General features: G+C 37.0%; 1 protein-coding gene across 1 annotated transcript in view; it reads right to left on the bottom strand.

Moving 5' to 3' along the window:
• The window catches only part of Slit2 (slit guidance ligand 2), a 104,623-nt gene that overhangs the window by 70,306 nt on the left and 21,835 nt on the right, over positions 1–12,482 (bottom strand). Inside the window, exons 8-12 of the mRNA XM_055624092.1 lie at positions 12,307–12,457; positions 7,065–7,139; positions 5,535–5,678; positions 2,000–2,143; positions 84–250 (exon numbers count right to left, since the gene is read on the bottom strand). Coding sequence (XP_055480067.1) covers positions 84–250; positions 2,000–2,143; positions 5,535–5,678; positions 7,065–7,139; positions 12,307–12,457 — 681 coding nt within the window. The remainder of the gene's footprint in view (positions 1–83; positions 251–1,999; positions 2,144–5,534; positions 5,679–7,064; positions 7,140–12,306; positions 12,458–12,482) is intronic.

The raw sequence follows: 12,482 nt of genomic DNA, 5'->3' as shown, positions 1-12,482 counted from the left end.
AGCACACTCCCTGTATAACAGAGCATCAGATTGTTCCTGTGAGTAAATGTCTAATGACCCGTGATTTATTCCGCATTTCTTACCATCGTCACAGGTGAAGTCCTGAATGGCTACATCCTGGATTGGGATTTCTTTGAGGAAGTAGGGCTTTTGGCATCGAGGATTTCCTGTTACAATTCTTTTCTTTCTGAGCCATTCTCCCAGCCACGCCAGGTGACAGTTACAGTTGAAAGGATTGGCCAGAAGGTTTCTAAGAAGCATATGCAAACAATGCACAGTTCAATTCAGGGTTCATTTTCTTATTTTTCTAACTCCTAGGTGACCGCTTCTCCACATTATTTAAGTTACAATGATTTTTTTTCACTAGTTTTTTCATGTTCATTTCTTTATATGCAAAAATCATATATAAAATATGTCATGTATATCTTTTCCTAAATTTGTATATTTGGAACTAAAAAACAAATGCATTCTCATAAAATAATTCTTTCAAAAGACAGTAAAAACAGCAATTTAGATTTTATGCAGCAGATTCTGATAGATACTTTACTTACAAATAATTTAAACATGTCAGAGTTTTAACTTATTGTCAAACTCTGCTGCACTGATAAAGCAGTAATTTAATATAAAGATGAAGGCTGATTACCTTATATTATTGAGTTTAACCTGACAACATCTATTCCCTTAATTTGTTATCTCAAGATTTCCATCTTTTGTTTGCTCCAGAGAATAGCTTTGCTATCTAAACTGACAGCTGAGTTGATTAAATGCCAGTTTTAAAAATGAATTTACTTCTACAAATCTCAATACTTTTGGCATCTCATACTTAAGCACACGGCTATCGACAATTCCATTATTTATAAACATGCCACCTTTAATATGCACAAATTAGTCACTCCATGTAAAATGTCACACTTCATATGGAAAAGGGATTAAGTACGTTACTGATGGATGGATGCTTGGTTTACTCTCTCTCTCTCTCTCTCTCTCTCTCTCTCCCTTCAGTGACTTGAGCAGAGTCAAACATGCTTTAGGAACTGTTCTAACTGTCTTTAATCCTCATTCTGTTGAGTGAGGTTAGCATAGTTAGAAACTGCTGTGACAGGGAAATCAATAGTTATTAGAGATGTAATAGCAAACACCATGTTCACAACCTGACACAAAAAAGTCCTAAAACGCATTGTTCAAAGTTTATTTTTAGGTGTTTTCAGAGTTCCAATCCTAGACCTGGAAGAATCCTCAGGTTTCTAGTTGTCTACGCAAAATATTCTCTTGGATAGGCTCCACTCATTCCTTCCATATTTTGCAAAGTCATAGTAAATGGCCCCTGGCGAAGAGCTTTTACTGTTGGTCTATTCATCTTTATCAATCTCTTGTCACCACGATGATTCTTTTAGAGTGTGGTTGGTTGGTAATAATTCTATCAATTCTGTTTTTATGATACTTATGTTTAAAATATTCATTGTTTAGAATGAATAGTTTAGAGAGAAATCTGGGACATTTACTTGTTCAAGTTAGAATAAAATTTATAATTCTAAATTTAAGCCATATCGTTATAAAATGATTAGCTGAAAAATAATACATATATAAAATTTTATGTAGTAAGAGTTGTAATAATTTTAGAAAAAATAAAGCAAGGTTAATGTAAGCATGTCCTTTTTCTTTAATGCTTATATATGTGGCCATGTTTTTATTTATAACATTATTATTTAAGCTCAGAAATATAATACAAAAGTGCAAGTCATGGATAAAGGCAGCAGTTCTCAATTTGTAGGTTGTGGCCCTTTTGGGAGTTCAAACAACCTTTTAGAGGGGTCTCCTAAGACCATAAGAAGACAGATATTTACATTATGATGCATAACAGTAGCAAAATTACAGTTATGAAGTAGCAATGAAAATAATTTTATGGTTAGGGTCACTACATCTTGAGGAACTGTATTAAAGAGTCACAGCATTAGGAAGCTTGAAAACCACTCGATGAAGGTAATACTTTTCTACTTACAGGGTAGATAAGGAATGGAGAGTATCAAATGCCCCTGGTGCAACTGTAGTAATTTGATTGTCATATAAAGAAAGCAGACGCACAGAACCAAGGCCTATGAAACTGTCGTTCCCAACGCAGCTTATTCGATTACTTCTTAGCATCCTGAGGGAAGGAAAAAGATATTGTTATGGAGATAAAATATCAAACATTCAATTTTGCCTCTTGAGAATCAAAAGCATTCCCTTTAGCAAATATATAGCATTTATTACTATTTTGAATGTCTTTTTTCCCCTAGGGATGACTATATTCTGGAGATGATCCTGCAAGAACAGAATGCCTAGAATCATCAGTGCCTACATTAAGCCACAGAAAGCATGATGAGTCTGTGTGGATTTGCAGTCTCATGATGAGGGTAACATGCTTTCGTTTGATGATATAATTATGTTCGCCTTATAATGTTCTAAGTCACCTACTCTGAGTCCCTGGAGCCCAGTGATTTGTGTATTCAGAATAGCATGACATTTGAGGTAGAAGAAAAGGAGGGAGGAAAAAATCAATAGGCACTGCAGATGGAGAGCTGAGGGCATCTCAGGGACTCAGTGACTCACTGACAAGAGCAAAGGGAGCCAAGCGTGACTTAGCATCCACCGAGCTTGTACCAGATTGTTTTGTTTATAAAAATCTATTCAGTTTCAAGTTCAGAACTCCCAAAAGGAATAAATGCAATATTCAACAAAGGTTAAATAGGTTGGCCTTGAATAAACTCCAGTTTTTGACATTGTCATTAACAGGATTAACACTTGTGTCATTTCCTCACTGCTGCTAAAGCACTGGGCTTGTTCCCCAGTTCCTTCCTTTTTCAGCTGTTTATTTGGAGGTTCTCAAGAAGGAGGGAAACCTCATATACAAATCTATAGTTGCATTACATACTATTCAATACTCATGAAAAATTAATATGTTGATCTTTCTACATTCAGAGTAATCACTCCACCAGAAGAAGGAGACAAATATAAAAAGAGAAACATAATGTGCTCGTTATTTTTATGTCAGTTTGACACAAGCCATAGCCATTTGGAAAAAGAAAACGTCATTGAGAAAATGTCCCTACAATATTAGTCTGTGGGCCAGCCTGTGAGGCATTTTCTTTGATTGGTGAATGATGTGGGAGGACCTTGCTCTCTGTAGACATGTGCCACCAATGGGTTGATGGACTGAACACGTCATGAAGAGCAAACCAAGCAATCAACATTCACTCATGGCCTTCATATCTGTTCCTGCCTCCAGATAACCTGCAGTTCGTGCCCATACATCCCTTTAATGATGAACCATGATGTAAAAGTATATGATGAAATAAACATTTTCCTCCTTGAGTTTCCTTTGGTAATGGCAGTTTATTCCAGCAATAGAAACCCTAACTAAGGCAGATGATGAAAAGGTTGTTGCTTTAAAATTATGTTTGGTAATAAACAAAAAAAACCCAAAATATTCTCTTTTTGCTAAGAAATAGACAAGAAGAAAGATGATGTCTTCTTATCCAGGCATCACTGGGTAGTCAGAAACAAATGAACAAGAGCACAGTGTCCTTATCAGCAATTTCCTTTGCCATGCATAACAGAGATCTGTGGTCTTTATCTTATTGGAGTTATGGGACCCTGGGGAGAGCTGAAGAGAAAGAACACCTCTCTTACTTAAAAAAAAAAAAAAATCCATTATCACATGCAAACAGCAAGCTTTGCCTGATGTCTCAGCACATTTTATAACTTGCTGAGATATACACATGTGTTACCAGCTATCCTACCAGTGCTGAGGAGTTAAGAGGATCAGGGGAAAGGGGAAAGTAGTTTCAAATGCGTAGGACACCAGACCTCACAGATGATATGGAAGAAAAGAGCGATCTAGACTCATCTCCTATAACAGTTGGACAACCCACTTAAGACTCTCGGCTGTTCCACTCGGGACAACTGTATCAAGTAGACAGCTTGTGGGTGCTTTCTTCATGTATTACAGAACAAACAGCAGGAAATGATCAGTAGACATAAAATGGACAAAGCTGATTTCAGAAAATTATCAGGCAGTATCCTTTGATTTGTATCTAGTCAAAATAATTACTTTGAGATGCTGTTCAGGGTGGGACTGTGGACTGAACTGCAACTTCCCTAATTCCCACACTGAAGCTCTTCTCACCAAACATGACTGCCTTTGGAGAGAGACGTTACCGTTTTATAAACTTATATAAAAAGAGAAAGAAACCCTGGAGGTCTCACACATCTCATTCACCCTTCCATTCTTCACATGAAAATACAGACTGAAGGTCACATGCATTTACAGCAATAAACTATCCAAAAAGGAAGCCTGTAACCCAGGTGGATGGGCTGAAACACAAACTCAACTTCATGGTGAACATCTATGGCCAGAGTCATGAGAAATGCATGTATAGTATTCAGTCTGTGGCATCTTGTTGTGGCAGCATAGACAGGCTGATATGGGTGAAGTTTTAATGTGCCCCTACCTTCTCCATAGTACTGTTGTGTGAAAGCTTTTAAACCAATGAACAGACGCCCAGCTTCTGTGTAAGAAGGGAAGTATTGTCCTTTGTTGAGTAACCTGAGACAGCCTAGGGAAGTGCAGATGCAGGCCCTACAGCATGTTTTTGTTGTTGTTATTGTTCAAACTCCCAGGGTATTTCCCATAATCATGCACAGCAACCGTTGCCATACCATTTTAGACTGGCTCAAAACTAGTACCTGAGAAAGGTAGAGACTGACATTCTGGCCTTGCTAGATTGTTGGGTTGCAGGCTGGTTGTGCAGTATTAAAGCATTACAGCATACATCTATTCTCAAGTGCAGTGGTTTTTGCTTTTGTTATTTTTGCTCCTGTTATTTTTTTTTTTTTGTCAGATCTAAATTTGGTATGCCATTAACACATCCTGCTAACTAAAGAAATATCCTTCTCTTCCCCTCTTAAAGAACAGGGACCTCCCACATCCCCATTACACACAGCTCTCAATATAAGGTGAGATACCATTGCTTGAACCTGTGTTTATTTTATTGCCAATGGCTGCTTCTTGGTTCAAATAGATTCTTTTATGTGCTCCTACAACAGCTTTAGGATTTGTTTTTTCTCTCTTCTTGTTTATGAGCCACTACTGTTGGAGAACATGTATTAAGAATCACCGAGATAATTCAAATCATACTAAGTGTTGCTTTTGCTATTTGATCTAAGTTTCATCTTTTCTACCTAGACAACATTTGGAAGACACAAAGAACTTATTCCTTCCAAACTCCCTATCACTAACCAAAGAGAGAAAGCCCTTAACATGCTTGCTTAGTAGTAGATAATGAAGGATTGATCACACTCACTGCTTTTCTTCTGCTGAAGCACTATAGGGACAAATAAATGTTGCAGCTGGGTGAACACAGTTATTCTTTTTAAATGGTTATGTCTCAAATTGTGAGTCACTAGTCTAAGAGGAGAGAGAAAATCACCTATCTCCCCAGATGATAATGAGCAATGAAGTCTAATCCACTTTAATGGCAGTCAGGAATACTTACAGTGTTTTGAGGCTTTCCAATCCTTTGAACATCTTATGCTGAACATTTTCCAAACGGTTGCTGGTGAAAAGAATCTCATTCACGCCAGATGCACCTTCAAATGCTCCCTCCTCGATATCGGTGATCTTATTGTTGCTAAAGTTGCTAGGTAAACAGTGTCGAAACACAGATCATAAATGACTGCTCACTAACATAAGGCACTCCCAAACTATACCTGGTCATTTTTAATAACCAGCATAAACACACACGTCTTCCACAACTTCCAAGATGGTCACTACCAGTGTTGGTGAAACTTGGACAGGACATTTCCCTAATATATGAACAGATATACAGGAACATCAAGAAAGAGTAGCATGAAAGAGAAATACTAGCCAAATTCTGGTCAAAATAAATGAAAATGATAACCTGGAGTCTAAAATTGTCAGGGTCAACTACTTGGTTATATAAAGCTTTTCATTTGGCCCTAAAGGTTGGTCTGGCTGGTCAACAGGCCCCAGGCATCCACTTGTCATTATCTCCCCAGCACTGGGATAACTGGCAGCCATATTTGGACTTTCCAATCTGAGATCCAAATCTGGGTCTTTGGGCTTATAAGACCAACACTTAACCAGTTGACTATGTCATTGGTTTTGTGATATTTTTTGTGCTTTTTAAAGCACGGCTCATAGTAACTGCTCACTAAACGTCTGTTGAATTTCACATCTGATTAATGAAAAGGCAGTGTAGTTAGTGGCATAGCCAAAAACAATTAAGATACCAGGAGATTTTCTCAAGGCAGCCTATTTGGGAGGAGAAGGAAACAGGTAAAGGTTTGGTCTGCTCTGCTAAAAAACAGTGTCATCGGCTGTGGCAGCTATGTATGTGGGATTGAGGGTGACATGTGCTATGGGAAGATGTCCGTGCTTCTTCCTCGCAAGCAAACTGTTCAGGATCCTCGCACACTTGGCGTTGGTCCTGCCTCTCCCTTTCCTCTTCTCAAGGACATGGAATTCTGATGGAATGTTGTTGAAAATGCTGAGTTTACAAACTTACTCTGAAATATGAGCTGTGGACATGAAGTAACACAGATGATCAGTCCAGCCAGTTTACTAATCATTAATTTTGACTATCTCATAATGAAAGCTTAATGGAGCAAAAGTCAAGCAGTTGACGTGAATGTGCTGAAAGAAAAATAGCGCCACAGTTTGGGGAATAGTAAAGGAAGTTACGAAACATCACTGAACCCATTTTAATGTGTTTAGATTGCTGAATTCCTGCTGCAGACGCATTATAGACCAGCTGTCTGCTTTAGAGGAAGATGCAAAGGGTTGGCTTGGCATTGTACAAACACATGGAAAAGTACCTCTTTATCAGTACCCTGATTCATGCCCCATGTAATCATTACCTGGAAATTTCCCTTGATTTTTTTTATATATTTTCCTCTTTCAAAGGAGATTTGGATAAAATGGAAAGAGTTATAAAATTTACAAGAAATTTTACATGTGAATTACATACTGCAAAAAGTCAATATATAGGTAACAAATGACTTACATTTTACGTAACTGAGGAAGTTTCTTAAATATTCCGGTGGCTTCTAACACTGTGAATTCATTGTTATTAAGACGCCTAGGGAAATAAAACAAACAAAAAGTTGAAAGTTTCCTTATAGGTAGGAAAGGGTTAACTTGTATTTGTTACACTGAGTTATAACATTATTTAATGATAACGGTAAAATATAGCACAAGTATAACACAGAACTCACTAAAATACTTACCTTGTATCATTTCATTGAACATTTAAAAGATCAAAAATTCTTAAATCTATATAAATATTAAGAAAAGTAAAGAATAATCAAAGCAAGCTCATATAAAGGAATCTCCATAACAAAGTTTCTAAACCTTTTTTTCTCACTATTATCAACCTAGTGCACTTTTACCCCATAAGTAATGCTTCACATCACTGTCATTCACAGATCAGTTTATACACAATACAAATTCTAATGCATCTAAAGTACAGAATTTTAGTATATTTGTAAAATTGCGAGCCAGGCAAAATGAGTTATGCATGCAGGCTCAGTACTCAGGAGGCAAAGACGGAGGACCACAGCCAATCTGAAGTCAAGGTGGTCTGCCTGGTGCTTCAAGAAATCAGAGCACTATAAGAAACTCCGTCTCAAGAAAGAACATAAACAACTGTCTCAAACAAAGGCAGGTGCAGCCACCTTTGTTAATTAATATATTTTCAACACTCCAAAAGCACTCCAAAATCAATACCAATCATTGGCAATAATAACCTCTTACCATTACCATAGCCAGCTCACTTCCCATTATCATCCTCTTTCAAACCACACTACCCTGGTTTTCTTTTTCTGGAAATTTCTCTTAAAGGGAAGCATACAGAATATGTCTTTTGTTTCATGTGGTTAGATGCTCTGAAGATTTTATTTCATTTTCAATGATGTGTATCTACTTATGGGCATGTGGAGGTGTCCAAAGGGGCCAGAAGAGGGCATTGGACCCCCTGAAGCGGGATTACTGGTGGCTGTGAGAGAGGTGGCCAAAGTTCTGGAAATTCACCTTGAGTGCATTGCAGGAACTGTGTGAAAGGTGCTCTTGCATACCAACCTGTCTCTGCAACCTCTTTAAGATGTTTTGAATTTTTACTCATGTCATGGTGGTATCAGGGTTTCGTTGCATATCACTGAGTGATGGAATGGGCACCCCACATTTAGCCATTTATCAGTTAGTGGACAGTTGTGCTACTCTACATCTTGTCTGCTAGAAAAATGCAGTGCAGAACATGGGATGCATGCTTTTGTGTAGACATGCCTCTTAAATTTGTTGGCTATATGTATAGAAGTAGATTGTTTTGATAGGTGATAGATATATTTGCTCACTACTTTGAAGAACAAACTGTCTTCCTGAGACTAGACTATTTTACACATAAATTACCAAAATATTTTTTTTCCACATATTATTGTACTTCCCCCCCCCCCGGACTTTTCAAATGGTGGTAATGAGAAATTTCTCCCATAGGCTCATGTCTTTGAGTGTTTGATCTCCAGTTGATGGTGCTGCTTGAGGAAGTACAGGCATGCTGGAGGAAGTATATCAATTGAGGTAGGCTTTTGAAGGTTTAGAAACACAACTCATTTTCTTTGTGCCTATGAATTGTGATCCATCAACCACTTTCCTGCTCTATCACCATGCTTTCCCTTTCATGATGGACTTGCATTCAGGAACCCTAAGCCCAAATGAACTCATTCTTCTATAAGGTGTTTTTAGTCATGGTGTTCCCACTTTGTGCAAGTAGTGAACAAAGAGACATGAAATGTGAAACACAGAGAGAAAAAACAACACAGCGACAGATATAGTAACTTATACAGAAGTTTGTGCTTAAAGGTTGTGTTGTTGTTATGAAGAACCTAGCAGTGTTGATTTTTTTTTTTTTGAGATATTTGGAAGACTTTGAAACTATGGACTAGAAAAATAGGTGACTGCTATAAACAAACTGAATTAACAACCCTAGGAAGAATCTGGAAGGGTGTAATCCTGAGAGCAATGCAGATATCATAGATCTACATCATCAGTTTTCAGAGGAGAACAAAACTCGTCTCAGTAACAGAGCTTGTGCTCATTCATTTGTGTGATACTTTGGCAAAAAATCTGACTCCATTCTGTCCACAACCTACCAACTTGCCTAAGGCTACATTAAAAGGCAATGGATGAAGTTCTTTGATAAAATGATTTCAAGGCAATCTGAAATTCAGTCTCTGGAATGGTTATTACTGATTACTCTCATGCAGATCTACCATCATAAAGAGAAAGTTGTACACAAATAAATATGAAATGTGCAGCATGGAGAGGAAAAGCATGCTAGAAGTCTTAAAATTGTTCCCAAAGATGGGCTGCAAAGGAAACTAGAAATGTTAAGGAGCTTAATGTCATCAAAGAAAAGGTTCTTACTCTCCATTAGAGTAGGAGAGACATTTTCAGGGCAAAGCTTCATCCAGCTAAACTTCAATATGAGAACTAAAAGACCGTAAGGAATTTCCTGTCTCTAGAATCAACAGCATTTTTAAAGCTGCTCTTACCAAGGGTTTGCAAATCCATTCCCAGCTGTCAACTGAATATGACATTTTCATCAATGTGGTATCAGTTTTGGAGACATGAATTATATAAGGTTAAGGGAATTGTGAGTTGTTCCTGTGTTGAATCAAAGAAGTGATTATGTCTGTGTTATCACACAGATGAGAAGGTCTGGCAATGTGTGAGAGAGCTGGAGTCCCAGTAAGGAGTCTGAGCAGCTATGGACGAAAGTCTATGTTGTACTGGTGATTTGCAATGTTGTGATGCCAGAACCCTGAAATGTCTGCCAAGAAGAGCTGCAAACAAGAAGTAGATGTGGCCCCACGAGAGATGTATAACAAAGGCAGCAAATCTATAAAGCTGGAAGCTAACTAGTACTTTGAAAATGAAGCCCAGATACTAGACACAGAGTTACAGGCTTTGATGTTTGCCCTGTAGGGTTTTAATCCTGCTTTAGTCCAGTCTTTCCTCAGTATGCCCCCATTCCTCCTTTATATGTTGGATACAATTTATTCTCTCTCTCTCTAATTTACTGAGGATTACCATTACTTTGAGTCTCTGAAGAGACTTAGGATTTTTTAACAGTGTTGAGATGATTAAAGACCATAGGTACTTTTGAAGTTGGATTAAACGTATTTTGAATCATGAGACAGCAATGAGTCTAAGGGTACCTGGATGAGTAATGTGGTGCTTTGAATGAGAAGATTCTCTATGGGTTCATTAGTGTTTTAGAACATTTGGTCCCTAGTGGATAGTGCAGTTTGGATTGTTTAGAGGTCTTGGCCTTACTGGAAGCATGTAATGAGCACTGAGAGTTTATAGCCTTTCACGTTCTCTTTTATCTCTGCTTCCTGTTTGCTTGTGAATTGTGATCAGACAGTTCCATTCTTTTTCTGCTCTTGTGTGTTCTCCTTCTGTAACCAGACATCAAAATATACCCTTTATTCTAAAAGTCACATTGGTCCTGGTATTTTACCACAGCATAAAAAAAAAAAAAATTAGCTCTGCATTTTTCTAATCACTAATTAAACATGATTTTTTCATATGCTTATTGGCCAATCATATACCTTGATTAAAAAGTTTTCATATTAGTTGGGTGGCACACACCTATAATCCCAGCACTCAGGGAAGAAGAGACAGGTAGGTATCTGTGAGTTCAAGGCCAGTCTGGTCTACAAAGTGAGTCCAGGACAGCCAAGGCTACACAGAGAAACTGTGTCTTGAAACCCACAAGAAAGTTCTTATGGATAATTTGAAAAATTTGTTAGGCAATATAACTTTTATATTGGTGAATTCTAAGAGATTTTTATATATTCTGGATAAAAATTCCACGTCAGTAAAGGACTACTAAAAATTGTGAACCTAAATTCTCTATTGAGTGCCTGATCTGCAAAAAATTTTCTCTTAAGTATTTATTTTATGTACATGACTTGAAAATATTAATTTTTTTAAATGGGATTTTTACTGAATCTTAAGTTTGAAGATAGATTCCAGTAGAAATTTGAAAGTTACTTAAGCCATTTAACCTTTAAACATACTTAACTCATTATCATGCTCAATATAATATCAGTCGTGTGTAGTACTGTCAGAAATAAATAGAAATACATTTGCAGCCACACAGACTGGAGTTGAGGGATCTTGCTACATGTTCTCTGAATTTCTAAAAAGTTCTTGACCTAGTAAATATTCCATAAACTAGTGAGTGTTAAAAAAAAAAATCACCAGAGCCACAATGAAGTTAGTTTCTGAAAACCATGAGAAAAACATTATTTCTAATTATTCAAATTGCTTTAAATTCATTAAGTAACAGGCATGTGCATAGTCACAGTGGGATAGAAATGATAATACACAATCCCTGCCATCAAGAGACTGTAATCTAGTTGCAGACAGAAGGATTATGCATACACACAGAGCCAAGGAACTTTGCAAAGTAGTAAGTGACAAATACCAGATGGTACCATAAACAAACTTTGTAAGATGTTCAGAAAATGATTAGATTTCACTAGTGTTTTCATGGATCTTAGAAAACTAAGATTACAAATCTTCCTTTTATGGGCAGGAAAGGTGATCCACACATGGGCATAGAACCTACAAATAATTCCAAAAGCATATTTTTCCATACTCTGGATCCTGGGCTAAATTTGAAAATGTAAATTTGATCATATCTGAGTTTACAGCTTTCTCTAATATGCTGTTCACTGTTTACAAACAAATAAACAAGCAAAGGACTATTGTTTGCTCTATAACTGGCAATCACTGAGTCCTTTCCTTTGATCCAGAGAAATATTCAAACAAAAAAAACAAATCAATCCCTGATAGATTTGCAAACTCTCAAATTGTTTCGTTTGGCTGTTTTTAAGAATTTAATGCATTGCAAATTTGTGAAATGCTTATAAATGTTTGGCCAAAGCAAATATCCAATAATAATCAGATAGTTCATTATTATTAACATTACTAAGTGGTGACTTAATTTTGAGAAATAATTTGATTGTTTAATTGTTGCTCTACCTGAAAAAAGTCAACTAAGATTGCATTGAACAATATTCTTGGACAAGAAAGAGGTGCTCTCAATTCAATGTGTATTCATTAAGTTAATTCAATTATTGAAAATTAAAATGTCATGACAAAATTTCCAATGCTTTTATGCAGTCTCTCTCTGTCCTTTGCTCCCTCGAAGCCGGGGTTTTGTAGTCAGATAAACTTACAGCTCTGCTGTGTACTGGGGAATATGATCTGGGATTTTGTTGAGTTTTTGATTGGAGCAGTCTACTGTGGTCCCTTCACAGCGGCACTTTTCAGGACAAGCCAAGTCTGCAAAGCAGTCTCCACTTAATTTTGATCGATAATCTTCTGTACCTATTGAGGATTCAAACCAAAAATA

Source organism: Psammomys obesus, unplaced genomic scaffold (assembly GCF_907164565.1).
Source record: "Psammomys obesus unplaced genomic scaffold, mPsaObe1.curated_primary_1811, whole genome shotgun sequence".
NCBI classification, from domain to species: domain Eukaryota; kingdom Metazoa; phylum Chordata; class Mammalia; order Rodentia; family Muridae; genus Psammomys; species Psammomys obesus.
Note: the sequence above shows the minus strand (reverse complement) of the source record. Positions and strands in the feature narration are given on the sequence as shown.